The 16331-nt window shown below is 37.4% G+C and overlaps 1 protein-coding gene across 1 annotated transcript; it reads left to right on the top strand.

Moving 5' to 3' along the window:
* The first annotated feature begins 317 nt into the window (after positions 1–317).
* Positions 318–10949, top strand: TYRP1 (tyrosinase related protein 1). Its single transcript, XM_014883993.2, has 8 exons — positions 318–510; positions 958–1429; positions 4208–4530; positions 5802–6006; positions 6901–7068; positions 8426–8605; positions 9965–10111; positions 10641–10949. The coding sequence occupies exons 2-8, from the start codon at positions 1048–1050 to the stop codon at positions 10844–10846; spliced, it is 1611 nt and encodes a 536-aa protein (XP_014739479.1). The 5' UTR covers positions 318–510; positions 958–1047; the 3' UTR covers positions 10847–10949.
* The last annotated feature ends 5382 nt before the right edge of the window (positions 10950–16331 follow it).

The raw sequence follows: 16331 nt of genomic DNA, 5'->3' as shown, positions 1-16331 counted from the left end.
TAAAAATTGGAGTGTTTCATTTTATAAATAACATTGCCTAGTCACTTAAGTCAGCCTGATCTTGAAAATACCATCATAAGAACTTTTTCTAAGTGTATGTTAAATGTGACTTTCCCCACTGTTCTTTGTCTGTTTTCAAGTGAGCCTTTCTTTGCAAGTAATTAAAAAAAAAAAAACAAACAAAAACCCAACTTCACATTTGTTCTGTTTTGAATTCAAGTATTTGTCTCTGACCTTTGCTAAAACTTGTAAAATCACAAGGAGATAAGCATGAAAGAAATCATGTGCTGTTCAAGTACTTAAAGTCCAGAGAAATGCACTGAAGTAGAAAGGGGATTAAGAGAGGAAAGAGAGTGAGGCCAAGCCATACTGTGTTGGTACAAGACGGATTAGCAAGCAGACTGAACCAGGAGAGAAATTAGCCGTGCTTATTTCAGGTTAGACAGTCATAGGACGTGCAGAGATAGAACAAGATCTCAGCAGTGGAGAGGTACCAGGAAGAGAAAACAGGTACAATGCATGAAAAAGCATAGCTTCACTTTATGTTGGAGCTGACAAGGAGAACAGCAAGAAAACAGAAGGGAGAACACAATATACTAGTTAAATGCAGAAAAGGCACGACCTGGGGGAGGGAAGGAGGGGTGAAGAAAAAGTTTTAGAAAACTGGTGCCTTAGGTTTTAGAAGTTTGTGGTAGTGAAGCAAATGCATTTGGCAAGTGCAATATATGAATGAGCATTTTGGAAGAATTTAGAAGTTGTTGAGCAAATACAGATCTACTTAGTTACTATCTTTCGTGCAATGAGAACATTAGTGTCTGTGGTCAGAGTTGTTCACCTTTCCAGACAGTGTATTGAAATGTAGAGCTAGAAGAAATTTTCTGGGGTGAAAGGGGTAGCCCAGAGATTTGTATCACTTGTTTTTATTCTGCCTTTCTCTCTTTCTCTCTCTCTCCACAGAGGGAGCTGGGTGTCCCAAGACAGGAGAGGAAGCCAGCGTGTGTGGACAGGCAGCTCTGGGGACAAGCCGGCTCTGCTTGACCCGCTGCCATGCGGATCCCCACGCTGCTTTACCTTTCCCTGCTACTGCTTCTCACCACGTCGGGCCAAGCTGGAGCTCAATTCCCTCGGCAGTGCGCGACTGTTGAGTCCCTGAGGAGAGGCATGTGCTGCCCAGACTATTTCCCCGTGTTTGGGCCGGGTACTGACCGGTGTGGTGTGTCCACGGGAAGGGGCCGGTGCGTGCCGGTGACGGTGGACTCGCGGCCCCACGGCCCGCAGTACATCCACGACGGGCGGGATGACCGCGAGCAATGGCCCATCCGCTTCTTCAACCAAACCTGCCGCTGCAATGGCAACTTCTCCGGCTACAACTGCGGGTCCTGCCGGCCCGGCTGGACTGGGCCCACATGCAGCCAGCCCATCAACATAGGTAAGAACGTCAGAAATATGACCTGGAAATTGCTCCTCGGCAGTGCATGCCTCTGAATGTACCTGCTGGATTTGTCCTCTCTAAGGAACAAAATGTCCTTTATATTTATTTAGCAAAGGTGAGTTGCTAAAGGGCTTATTAAGGCAGGTGCTAGAGGAGCTGTTCAGCATGTGTATAAATTACTTATGCTTACTAGCCATTAAAAGGAAGAAAAGAGACCAGTAGCTAATGCATGAAAGTCCATTAAAAATAGAACATCTATATATAATAGAAAAGTATTATTTGGAGTAAAACAATGTTATAGGCATGTACAGGTGCTTGTGAGTGTGTCTGGGAACAATATGTACCTCGTAACTATTTTAATATGACAGTAGTTCTCTTCATTCAAAGTCTCTTAATACAATTCTAAACTATGTACTTTGTCTGGTAAATTTTTTCTGTCCTTGCTGCTGTCAATATTTTGAAAAACATTAGTCATGACTGTGGACTACTGTTCAAATGAATCAGTCCAGGGTGTGGTAAGACCTCTTCCAGTATTCCAGTTTCAGTTAAGTCTAGCATATCACTGCACAGATTTTTTTTTTTTAATGGATATGAAATCCTTTCAGGACTGGAAAAATGTTGACTATTATAGGTAAATTAAAAAAAGAAAACAGGCTTTGGGACAGATCCTTGTTTTCATCTGAATGGACAAGATTTCAATCTTTATTTTTGAATTTAAACACTTTTAACTTCAAAGATGTTATTGAAATCCTGTATAATCCATAATCCCCCCAAATGAGCAATAGGTTCTGCTGATATGTTAGACAAGAGGTCTCTAGCAGTGTTTCTCTCTGCAGAAACAGAAACCAGCACTGACATTTTCACCAGATAAGGGAACATTCCACGGATGTAAGAGCATGTTCCAACAAGGGTTAACAAAGGACCACTTACCAATCAAAATTTTAGCAATAATTCATTAATAATAATTCATTGATGGCTATGGGAAAGATCTTTGAAATTTTTTTTTATACTTTGAGCTTCAAGAACTAAGCTAGAAAACAGAAAGTATTACTTGTGAATTGGGTCTGCTAAGACAGATTGCATTCTCTGATATTCTGGCCTATTCTGTTTTACAATGATAAGAACTCTGAAGAATAATCAAGAGATAAATGTTAACACGCAAACTTAACAACGTAAACCTAGTGCAGGCAAACAGCAGTTTTAGATTATTTTCTAGAATGTACAAGACCACTTTTTACTTTGCTCTCATTAAATCCTTTACAATGCATTAAAATGCCAAATAAATTAGATATGTCATGCATGATAATATGAGTTTAAAAAGTGTAAATTACTTTCTTATTATGCTTTAAGTTTCCACATTGAGGTCACCTCTTTTGGCCATCCATAGATCTGGCCCCACCTGCTCAGATTTTAGAAATAATTACTGGAGTACTGTTGCCATATCCATAATAAATTGCTGTAACATGCAGTTTGATGTCTTCATATCTTCTCAGTTCATGACTACCTCTAATAATAGCCACAGTTTTTTATTGTGGTCCAGGCACATACTTGAAAGTGAAAATGTTAAAATGCCTATGTAAATCAAAATTATACGGAAAATTATTGTTCTCTACTTGAAACACCACAAAAAACATCACATCAAGCAACCAGCCAACCAAACAAAAAACCAACATAAACAAAAAACCCCAGCACTTCAGTGATGAGAGCTATCATGTGAGTTCAGTTCTGCAAAACAGAAAAGCATGTTTCAGAACACGCAGTCCTTAGATGAAATTCATATTTCAGGAAAGACTTTATTTAAATTTCCCAGAAGCTAAAATATCCCTCACGGAATCAATTTTTTTTAGTGAAACATAATTCACTTTTATTCTTCATATAGATCCACGTTGAAGATCTGTCACTTGTTGTATCAACATAATCTATCACTAATTGGAACAATGAGTTATGGATTTTTACAGTGTTTTTTTATAATTACAAGAAGTAAATATTGAATAACAATTGTGAGGACTTCTATCTTCGTCTTAGTCTAAGCTTGGTTTGAAATTTTCTCAGACCAGATGGAAGAAGGACTGAGGTGATCAGAACTCAGTTCTTCTTGCTGAAATACTCCTATTTCAACAAATCAGTTTTCTTCCTTGTTTCACTTCCTATGTGTGGACAATGACATTTTTTCATTATTTTGAGATAACTGCTGATTTGGACTAATATGTGGCATTTTTTAATAATGTCAGGTTTAAGAGATAAGAGATAATGTCAGATTAAAGAGATACTGTACTGTGTGACATTCACAATAATTCACTAGTGAGTCTGTCATTTTTCCTACAAAGGTTAAAGAATAAAAAAAAAAAATTCTTCATTAAATTGCCAAACAGAGAGTTTCTGAGTACTATAGACTGGTTTAGAGTGTTCATTTATTGTAGAGTGCTACCACAGGAAACCTTAAGTATATTGGATGAACTTCTGAAAGGTTTGTGAAACGTTTGTATGACAAAGAACTGTCTTTGTCTTTTGTCTAGAGGGATGAAAAGATAATCTGTAACAGTACTCCTAAAAGCACTAAAATTTAAAGGATTTGGCCTTTATTTTAATTTATTTCAGCTTTTCTCAAAATAAATAACATCTTCCATTTATGCTCAGTGAGTTTCCCAATTAAAGAAGGGTGAATAATTGAAGAAAAAGGGACTTACCCCAAATTACTAGGAATGCAATAAGTTCTGAGAGATCAGACTTCAGTGTCTATGACTTTGGTAACTTGCTTTTTCTCTCTTATCACAGTCAGGAGGAACCTTTTGGATCTCAGTGCGGAAGAAAGGAATCGCTTTGTGAATGCCTTACACCAAGCCAAGGTGACAATCCATCCTGACATCGTTATTGCCACACGAAGACGTGAAGAAATCTTTGGACCAGATGGCAACACACCTCAGTTCGAGAATATCTCCATTTATAACTACTTTGTGTGGTCTCATTATTATTCTGTCAGGAAGACTTTCCTTGGTGTGGGGCAGCAGAGTTTTGGAGGAGTTGATTTCTCTCATGAGGGACCAGCTTTTGTCACGTGGCATAGGTACCATCTATTGCAGCTTGAAAGAGACATGCAGGTGAAGTTCCTGTTAATGTTCACTGGTGTTCATGCTATGTTTTATTGTTATAAAACTTCACTACATATTAAAATAGGCAAAAAATGATAGCAGCTTTTCCTACATATTGAAATGACTCTGCTTCAATTTCAGTAACTCATTCGACATACTAAATTTAATAGAGTGCATTTAGGCTTCAGATTGTCACTTTTATAGAGATGTTAAATATAGTATTTTAATCACAGCAATAGAAAATGTAAAATTTTCATAAAATGTTTTGGAAAAGAAATTATTCTAGCTATAAGACATTTTATTGGTCCAACAATGTTATTTTCAGTGGTGTTTTTAATCTGAAGGCCATTATTCTTGAATAACATTAATCAAAGCGGCAGAAAGCAGCAGAAATTCTGAAGAAAGTGATAACGGAGATGGCACAGGGTTTCAGAACCACATTTCATTTATGTAACTGGTTAAAGAAATTAGTGTTTTGCTATACCCTGTTCCATAAATCAATTATTCTCTTTTCTTCCTTCTCTTATGCAGACCTATTCATAAAATAGGTAGAGTATTTTATGAACCTCTCCTTCTTAAAAAAGCAAGAATTAAGTTTTCAAGGTCAGGACCTTGGTTTGAAATCACTTCAGTGTTTCCAGTAGCTTTAATTGCTTTATGTCAGGCTGAGGCACAAACTCCCTTCCAAGACACACATTTGTCATCAGTGACATTTCTCTATGTGGAAGCCATGAGAAGTACTATCTATCTGTGATTTAATATATATTCCTGTTTATGTCAGTGGACTTGATCATTAGTCAAATTCTGCCTCTCTAACTCCAGAACTGTTCAACTCCAGCTCATACTAGAACCAAACAATGCCAGCTGGAAAAGCCAGTATCCCTATTCTTTACGTTTCCTTAAGTTCCACAGTTGACCTAGTCATTATGTGCACTACAAACACTGCTCTTGCTGATAGGCTATTAAAAATATTTGGAAAATGGAGTCTCAGTATTAATTTACATTTCTTACTGTTCACAATATTGTTTCATGGAAGAGGTGCTGTCTTATTTGTGAGGGTCATCCGTGATTCAGTAGTACAGCAATCTGTTCTGCTGAACAAAGCATCAATACGAAAAACTATCAAAAGCTTCTACATAAATTTTCCATATAGTTCTTGTCTTCTATAAGGCAGGATTCTGACTTTTACTAAGATGTATTTAGCTGTTTTTTTAGCATTCTCCTAGCAGTAAATATAGCTGTGTCATACACATAGTAACCATTTTATTTGTGTGGTTTAGAACATGCTACAGGACCCCACTTTTGGACTGCCCTACTGGAACTTTGCAACAGGACAAAATACATGTGATATCTGCTCAGATGACTTGATGGGAGCTAGAAGCAATTTTGATGTCTCTCTCATAAGCCAGAATTCAATCTTCTCTCAGTGGCGAGTGCTATGTGAAAATGTAGAAGAGTATGAAACCTTGGGAACCATCTGTAACAGTAAGTATGCATGATGGAACACATATATAGAGAAAATTCTCTTAATAATAGATATACATAATATTTTACATTGCAGTGGGGTTTTTTTTTTGTTTTTTTTCCAGCCAAAAGGTCATAAAGGTTGGGTTTTTTTTTTATTTTTGAATATTATTGATCCACGTTTCATCAGTCTGTTGAGATAATACATACTCTCAGGAGCTTGTGGCAGAAGGAAGATTAAATGCTTTGCCTTCCCTTCTTATGCAGTACCAATTCATCTCTTGCACCATAAATAATTAAATCTGGCAGTGTTATTTCTTAACTGAAGCTTAACTTTTCATCTGACTACTCTACATATCCACGTATCACATTCATGCCATTCTGCTCCTAAAATGAGAACATCCAACAAATCTCCATAATAACTATGTGGGCCATGTTTTGAATGTGAGTAATACCAGATTTTAACATACCTACCCAAATTAAAATACTTTTTAAAATACCAGTAAGTTTCTTATATATTCATAAAAGCATTGTCATGGAAATGGGAAAACTAGAAACCCTCCAATATTGGATTAGTCATTTACATAATCTTTTCCCCAGCTACTCCGTCAGGACATCCTCAATAATCTTGGCCTAGGTCTCATCAGGAGAAAATCTGTAGAAAATATTCCTAAATCACTTGGAGAACAACAAACTTCAGTAAGAGGCTTCAAGATGACGTTTTACATCCTGGAACAGAGAATCCAGAACACAGGGCCCCATGAAAATTCTTTGCCCGACATAAGGAACTGACCAGTTCATTCAGTATAAATGTTATTTGTGAGGGATTTTTTCCTCCATGGTACAGTCATGAGAGCACTTCATTCTGTAACCTACTGTTCTGCACCTTGTTTTCTCTCTTCTCTCTATTTCCAGGTACTGAGGGTGGTCCCATCCGAAGAAATCCTGCTGGAAATGTAGCACGACCTATGGTACAGCGTCTCCCAGAGCCTGAGGATGTTGCTCAGTGTTTGGAAGTTGGTGTATTTGACACTCCTCCCTTCTATTCCAATTCAACAGACAGTTTCCGTAACACAGTAGAAGGTAAACATGGCAAATAGAAAGACCTGGAACAACTCCAAATAAATCAGGGAGCAGACTTGCCACTTTTTCCTGTTGGAAGTATGAGTCTTGAGACAGGCTATTGGACAAAATGAACATATTGTTCTTAGCATTAAGTATTAGCTCATTATTAAGCAGAAATAAGCTCTAGGCAAATTACTTTATAGCTATAGCTTATGTCTTTTAAAATGCATAAAAGTCTCAAGAGTCTGCTGCTGCTATACTAAGTAGAGACTAACTTCAGGTCCTTGACACATAGTTATTAAATTCCCTTTGTTGAAAACACGGTCCTTGCCTGTGGATTGATGCCACTGCATCCCTAAATGAAGCAAACAAGAGCTTCTAGTGGTTATTCTTGTATCTGAATTAAAACAAATAAAAGAAAACAAAATAAATTCAAAGCTTTGGTAGTAGTAAGTGCAATGGTATTGAAATAGTAATAGGATTTACTGCTAGACATGCCAGCCTTACTCTCTGGGACATAAAACTCTGCTCTTTTATAAGCTCTGCACATTTAAAACGAAACTCTCAGTCACTGACACCAGAACACACACACACACACACAACAGAGAAAAGAGCCTAAAGATTTGATTTACACTGTTCAGACACCATCCTAACAACTTCTTCTATAGGTTAATAATCCAGAGCTTTTAATAGGAAAAGATTAAAAAGTGACAGTTCAAATCACTGCCTATCAATAACTAGGTGTCCAAACACAGTTTTAGAAAATTAACTGTATGTATCCCTCTCTGGATCAATTGGCCAAAGCTTGAACACAGGAGGAGTTTTCATGATGCTTCAGATCCTGACATCTGACTTGAGGGTTATGAGGTTTTGGGTACAAGCAAAGCTACAGTCTACGTTCACTGAAAAAATAAACATCAGAGCATATGAAGCTTTCCCGTATGTGTTCCCAGTATGCATGGAAGTGATGTATGGAAACCTAACAGCTAGCTCATTAGAATAAATGGCAACACACACCTGCCTTAGTAAGCAGTTAGAAAACTCATGCAACTATTTTAGTATGGTGAAAGATATGTAGGGCCTGAATATATACTTCTGTTTTCATGCTATGATGTTATTTTGGCCATTTTTGATGTAGAACCCAGCAGCTTTGCAGTCCACATTCCCAGTACTCTTTTATAAAGGCATTCCATTTTTATAAATGCATTCCAGGAACATTTCTCAAAAGTCACTACATAGCTACCCATTTGTTTTAAGCAAAGCAACATAACAACATGAAAATCATTCAGAGAAAAAAAAAAAAGTATTCATCTGAGACTGTAGCTTCCAAACAAAATCTTCACTGGAATTTTTGTTTTCTTGTTTGCTTATTCAGGGTACAGTGATCCTTCAGGAAAGTATGACCCAGCAGTTCGAAGTCTTCATAACTTGGCTCATCTGTTTTTGAATGGGACAGGAGGGCAAACTCATTTATCACCAAATGACCCCATTTTTGTCCTCCTGCACACGTTTACAGATGCTCTTTTTGACGAGTGGCTGAGACGGCATTCTGCAGGTAAGATGTTCTCATGGACAGAGGCAGGATGGGTGGTTGTCAGTCTTTGCAGTCACAAGAGCTCAACTCCTTGTGAGACAGCAAGATGCCTCTAAATTTAGGAGCGAGGATTGGAATTTTAAGAGTTAGTATAGTTAACAAAGTAGCACCAAGCAAGATCTCTTCCTCACCCTATTGACATTCAATTGCAGATCACTCTCTGTGAAGGGACCTGGTCAGAGACAGCAGGCACAATTCAAGAAAACAGTATGTGGGAATGCACTATATCCACAGAGCAAAGACATTGTAATCCTGGAAGGACATTCCATTGTTTTGTGGAGTAATAAACTATTTTCTTCTTGTCAAAGGAAGAGCAGATGCCATACACACTCATTTTTACCACCTTTGTGATATACTACCAGCATTCAGTAACCATCTCCATATACTTCTAAAGGATGGTTACTGTTTCTGCCCTTGCTTTTTTAATTCCAAAAAGAACAGAAAAAGGTAATACAGGAGAAAGTGAAAAAGAGGGGGAAAGAACAGAAGGAAGGTTTTGAAAGGAATGAAGGGGGGAAAAAAAATAGAAGGAAGCAGACTTACATCAGTGGACTAGGGGAAGAATTCAGTCTAACCCTTACGTCTATGCATCAGGCAGCAAGTGTATTCCTCCACACAATGCAGCAACTGTATTCTCCTAGGATAATCTATACTCCTCTTCCTTCTTCTACAGAAGACAGCTGTTGCTGCACAACTGAGACTTCTTTGTGCAGCTTCCACAACCTGCCTCACTGAATTTTCCCACATCAGCTCTCAGAGAGCAATTGTATCCCCTTGTAATTCTTACATGATCTATCACAAGGTTTGGTATCATCTTACCAAGAAGTATTTTCTTTCTGTTATGATGTTGTTGTTGCTGGTTTGATTTGGTTTGGTTTGAGGATTTTCTGTTTTGCTTTGGTTTTTTATTTCAGCTGACTTCCTTCTGATTTAGCATAATATTGCAAAAAAATTCCACTGGAATTTATATCAGCTGTCATCCTGTTTATCACTGCTACAATTAGGCAAAGCAAGAATGTAGAAAAAAGTATTTGACATATTTCTCCTTATCCAAGTGAGAAGAAATAAAAAGTCCAACACAGGCAGAATTTAAAAAAATTTACTGGTGATTTCTGTTCAAAACCAGAGATAACATTAGTGGCCTCAGTTTTGGACAGTTCAGAGACTCTGCTTTGCATGTCAGACTAGGAAATAAATCCTTCTGGAGCAACTGAAAATGAATTCTGGGGTACTCAAAACCCTGAGTGGGGAAAAAAAAATGAAGTAGTGCAAGTTATTTTGAATTTATTTACAGAAATGTGATTTGACTTTCAAATTTAGATATCTCAACATACCCACTGGAGAATGCCCCTATAGGACATAACCGACAGTACAACATGGTGCCTTTCTGGCCTCCAGTAACCAATAACGAAATGTTTGTTACTGCACCAGAAAACCTGGGATACAGCTATGAAGTCGAGTGGCCAGGTAAACTGAAGCCTAGATGCTTAATCTCCTTTTTTCCCTTCATATCTTTGTCTCTTGAAATTTATTCAAATTTCACCAACAATATTTGCTGTCTTTGTAAAGGCCTTTTTCTTCTTTCCTGCCTTACTTTCCAGATGTTTGTTTGGGATTTTGTATAGCTACTGGTCAGAGATTGCTCCAGCATGAAGTTCCCAGTACCCACCCTAATTTTAGGAGAAGTTCTCATTTGGATCTTATCTTTGCAGAACATCTTTATTCCTATGTCAAATAGCTTCATTAGCTCACTAGAGAGAATGCAAATCCTCACAAATAAGGTGGCAGAAGAAAGGTCAGAACAGATTTTAGAGTGGAGCAAGATAGACTAAATTTTCTCACATTTTTGAACAAGAGTTATCAAACAAAATTTTAATTACTTCTACTCACCAACTCAGTGAATAATGACAAATGCCGAGTTTCAGTCTGAATCATATTTGTCCATATAGTTGACATTTGCTCTTAATATCTTTGCCTTTTGTTTTCCTTCTTTTAGGTCCGGCTCTCCGTGTCACAGAAATGATAACTATTGCAATAGTGACTGCACTGGTTCTCGTTGCAATTATCTTTGCTTCTGCTGCATGTATCGTACGTGTCAAGAAAAATAAGGATGACTTGCATCAGCCTCTTCTTACTGACCAGTATCAGCACTACTCAGATGATTACGATGGCATACCAACACCAAGCCAGTCTGTTGTTTGAAGAGATGGCATGTTTTGCATCCGACTGAAACTGGGGATCTTTTTGCTTTATTTCATAAATGGTGGTCATCCACCTGCTTTAAAATAAAGAGCATAAACTGTCAGCTCTCTCAATATGTTTCCTTCAGGTTTCACTTCCACTTTCACCAGACCTAGGCATCAATAAGTCATCTTTGCAATGCTAATTCTATGGTGATTATAATACAATCTTTCAAGGGTCACCTGCAAGCCTTTCCTATGCATATTTCTGTAAAATCTGCAAACATTAGTTAACTTGCCAATAGCCAATGTCATCTGATTTTATCTAACCTTTACACCCAGAATTATTTTATGAGGTACTTTTGTGAAAAGGTCAAGTCTAGAACAGGACAGAAGGAAAATACAAAACACAACTAAACACCTTGGCTAGATGAGCAGAATGTGTTACAAAATAGGCATCATGCCAGACAGAGTGACAATGGAATTCTGAGGAGAAGAGTATATTTGAAATCCAACTTTATTCACAAAATATGGTTATGAACCAATTGCTGCTTATAAGTGGATCTATGAAAAGAGATTCAACATCAAAGCCACTCCAGTATTTGGAGACTTCTAACAGGTGTTCAAACACAGCTGCCTGGAAGAGAATCCAGTTGAAAGGACAGCTGGCAGCAACCTTTGCTTAATTTTTATTTCTATTTTTTATATTCTCACTCCCTTCCTCTCTCCCACTATCTCCACGGCAGAGCATTCTCCCCAGCAATGAGAGACTTTGCTTTAGTTGTCTCATGCTGGAATTTAAACCTGCTCTTGTACTTTGAAAGAAGGCCCTAGGCATTAGGCTGTAGAAGAGACTTGGAAAAATAGCCTCAAGCAGCAGTTGTTGAATTGATTCAACATAAGCCAACAGGAGAGCAACAAACCAACACCTGCCTTTACAGCCCGAGGTAGGCCTTGAGGAATCTGGCTTCAAGCCTCACCTCCTCACTCTCATCCTAACTAGGTACCAATAAATCATCAGAGTGTCTTCCTGTGATGTGTTATTGAATCCAATTTAACACTCATTAGCTGACAATAGGGATGTTCCTGGTTTCAGGCTGTTGAATCCCCTACCATGTGCCCAACTTTAGCTGAATGTAACATCAAGATGTCCTTTGTTTCTCTTTCTGTCTAAGTCCAACTTCACAGAAATGGCAAGTGACTTGGACTGAGCTCCTTCAGTCTGAGGCAGCCCTCCTAGACACTAAGTTAGTTACTAGGTAGAAGTAAGGGTCACATGCCATACTAATCTTAGGGATTTCAGTGGCTACCAGGTGTGCTCAATGGACATGCACTTCATAAGGAGATACACTGGGAATGATGCAAACAGGAAGACTCTTGGCTAGGCAAGTGGAAGATGGGTTATCATCTCAATCCACTTTACCAAGCATGAGTTATGGAGAGCAAAAAAAATTTACATAACTGATACTGAGAAAGAAAAATTTCACCTGTAGCACTTATGGCACAGTTAATTAGAAACAGGAAATTTTTGTTTTGTTCTTGTTTTTACTTGCAGTCTAGCTGCTAACTATTTCACACATACAGCAGCAGCTTGTGTTCCAATTTAAATGCTTTTTCCTGACTATTTTTTGTACTGACTAGCAACTTAACAAGTCATCCACTTTACTGATTTCAATGGATTAATGTAGGGTGATCCAACATACTCTGGATTGGGGTCAAGAGACCTGGATTTTATTCTTAACTGTTACTGATCTGATGAATGTTCTAAGCTTGCACATTTTTACCTCCATGACTCATTTGACTCATTTATAATATGAGAAAAAATAGTTTCCTTTCTAAAATGATTTTATTTCAATGGATGAAAAAAACATACAGAAGCTTGACAGGAGAAGGAAAATACCAAGCCAAAATCAGACCTTGAGAAGAGGATGTTAGTCATTAAAGCTGTTCAGTCCTTAAAGTAAAAGCACACAGTCATGCTTTGAGGAGGACACAAGTCTTGAGGGTCAGAGATTGAAGACAATGGCCTGCTAGTTTCAGCTGCCAAATCTAAATCAAAGAAGCAAAGTAAATTTTCATGACAGAGATAAAATAAAAGGGACAGTAAGCACAGGAATTAGAGAAGAAAAGCGGAGAACTGTGTGCTTGACCCATTCTTGAAAACAGCCCCATAAGACCTTCTTTTGTTCACTATTTGCAGTACTTGAATTATGTCTGGGTGTGGAGAAGTTCCTGCCATTCATTGAAGCTGCCTGGTGCTCGTTCTTGAACTAATATGATTGGGAAAAAATAGCTTGGATTTGAAATCTGAGACGCCCAGCACACGAAAAATTTGAGAAAAATATATAAAAACCAGAAAATTGATTGTGTCATAATTATAGCCTTTAGCTTTTTATATGGAGACAAAACAAGTAGGAAAGGTCAAAAGAAGAGAGGAAGGGAAAATATGGAAAAGAAATACTAACTGAGAAGTTCTTGGTGCAGTAATTATGAAGCAAATGATGCCATTTTCCCCCCATGACTTTTCCTCCCTGTTCTTCTGAAGGTATATACCTATACGAGTTTTATAAAGCAAGTGTAATATATACCTGGAAATGGTATACTGGGAAATGATGAGAACATAGAGCTTAGTTCATGGTGACCATGGACTGATGACCATGACAAAAGGAACTCTAACATAAATAGCAAAAAGTTGGCACCATTAAGGAAAAAGTGAAAGGGTCTCAGATTTGGATAGAAGTATAGTTCTTCAAAGATTTGTCAGGCAGGAGCTCTCACACAAATTAGAATTGTGACATTTACATTAAATTTGCAGGTTACTGAATTAGTATTGATAATGACACTAAAGGGAACAAAACCCAGGGAGGTAATTGCTGACAGATCCTCCTTCCACAAATAATTACTGGCCCAATTATATACCATATTATTATTCTTTTGGATTAAATTGCAGTGACTGCATCACAAAACAAAACAAAAGCACAAAAACCAACCAAACACACAAACAATTTAGGCCTCTTATGCATTCCCTACAACTGAGGATATTAATAAGACTTATCTTAATATGACTTCTTAGCTCCCTAAGTTTGGTTATCAACATTTATTTCTCTTACAGAAAATCAAATTAGTAGACAGAAACTAGTGAATTCAAATAGTGAAACAGTAATTCAGATTCTTTCTAGACAACATTAAATTAATACAGGTTTTGAGAATATTCAAGACAGAAAGGGAACTAAGGTCGTGAATTTTAGAAACAAAAAGAAGGCTGCCAAAGCTGCATTTGACCTTGGAAAAGAAATACTGAAAACATTCTTTAACCACATAAATTAAAATGCAATAAATGCAGAGTCAAGATTAGCACGACACAGATACATTTTCCCATGTCAATGATATTCTATCTCTGCTTTTGTAAGATTCTATGTTTCTTGAACAGAAAGAGTTAAAAGGTAATGGAATAATAGACAGAAAATGCCTAACAAGACAGGCACTAAACAATATATCTACACCAAGACAGCAGGTAATTTTCATCCAAGAGACTAAAACTTACTTACAAAACTGTAAGCCCATCTGTAAGGTGTCTAAATAATTTTATCATGTCACCTGGTATATTGTGCAATTGGGAGTATAAATATTTTGTGAGGAATGGAAAGTAAAAATGCTATGTGCAATTACAAACTTATTAAATTAGACTCAATAGCAGACAGTCTTCAAAACAAACAATGGGAATACAATTTGGATCTAACACGACAGATTTATCAAAATTAGACCAGCTTAATACCTTTCTTTGATAAGATAAACCAAAGATTTTATTTAGGAATTATATTGACTCAGGGGTTCATAAAATGCCATGTGTTTAAGCCTGAAAAATTAGGAATTGAAAGAGGAAGTATATGGACTGGGAAGAGAATTAGTGAGAAGATAGGTAATGATGAATTACTGGAAGATGTACCAGGGCTACAGAGTTAGTTCCTGTAGCAGAATTATGAAGATTGAATCAGCCTTATTTAGTTCTTCCAAGAGAGATCTGGTGCACAAAAATGCCATTAGTGGATGGCCATCCCCCTGAGGTCAGTACAGGAAGAGAACATATAGAGGCACAATGATAACCGGCAAAGTATTTTGTGAACTTGAAATTTGAAGAAAGATGAGAGGGAGCAGAACAGCACAGCAATGATATCTCCCCCCTTTCCCTAGATTCCAGTAAGATGAATTTCTATTACCACATCCAAATTCTTCCAGAAAGGAATGAAAATATTGCAAACAAGCTTGCAACAGCAAACCTAATGCCACCAAAGTGATACTCAAGTGAAAACAGCAAAAGCAGTTGGCCCTAAGATATAGCATTGTTCATTCAATAAATACATGGTATACCCTGGAAGTTTAAAAGATTCAGTGAGTTGGCTGCCCAGAATAAAGGCAGCATCCAGGGAAAATTTTTCCATACACCTTGGTATTTCTACATGAAAGAAGATTTTCAAAGGCAGATTAAAGAATTTAGTCAAAGCTGCTAGGTGATTAGGCTGTCCAGTTAACTTCTTCTTAATGGTGGGTAGTAAAATCATAACTTTTGTAAACATTTCCTTTGGCACAAAGCTGAACTATTTTTATAACTTAGAGAAACATTTCCAGAAGTATCACCTCATCTCTGTGTACTATTAGTAATAGTGTTATTGACAGAGAATTAGAATGATTCCCAAAAAAGATTTATTGCCAAAGTGTATTATGATTGCCAGCTTAATATTTTTAGTGTTCAAAACATGCCTACCAGCTAAATATTTAGCTATCAAAAGAATAATTTGCCATGGGAGACTGAGTAAAACTGGGATGTTTGGATTTAAAATGTTAATTTGAAACAAAATGTATGGCTCTCCTCTACAGAAACTAAATTTTAACTCAGTATCTTATTTAACCTCCAGTTCAAAATGCAAGTGCTAGTTTTAGCAGATGCTTTGTCCAGGTAAAGTGAAAGGGAAATCACATTCATAATATTTGCTTCTTGGTGCTCACTGAAGAGAATTAAACTAGCACAATTTCAACAAAAATAAACCTTGGATTGATTTCTGTGTAGATCATGAAACATAGAGCCTATTGTGCATTGCTTTGTGTCATCCTCCCAAACCCCCCCTTATTACCCAGAGTATGCTTAGTTAAGACATTTCCAATTCCAGTTATGTGCATCTCTGTTCCCTCTTCACCTGTCAACTGCTGGGGGCAAATGACTGGATCTAAACAGTAATTTTACAGTATGTTAAGTTTTCATGCACGTAGAAAATTACTTCAAGACCTTTGGCAATCAGCCAAGAATGGATTTAGCTTTTACAATTCATAACAGCTCTTTGAGGAATAAGACTGGTATCTTGTTAAGTCCATGCCCCTGCTCAGTACAAGAGGGACCCATGGCTCTTGCTTGTAGCTAAAAAACCTCCACAGGAAGACAGAAGTGATGCTGTAGAATCTACTAATCTTAATTTTGAGACTGACCTGGGGATAGGATGACTGCCTAAGAGAAT

The sequence above is a fragment of the Sturnus vulgaris genome, chromosome Z (genome assembly GCF_052056855.1).
Source record: "Sturnus vulgaris isolate bStuVul1 chromosome Z, bStuVul1.hap1, whole genome shotgun sequence".
Taxonomy (NCBI): Eukaryota; Metazoa; Chordata; class Aves; order Passeriformes; family Sturnidae; genus Sturnus; species Sturnus vulgaris.
The sequence above is the reverse complement of the archived record's forward strand: the minus strand, read 5'-3'. Positions and strand labels throughout refer to the sequence as shown.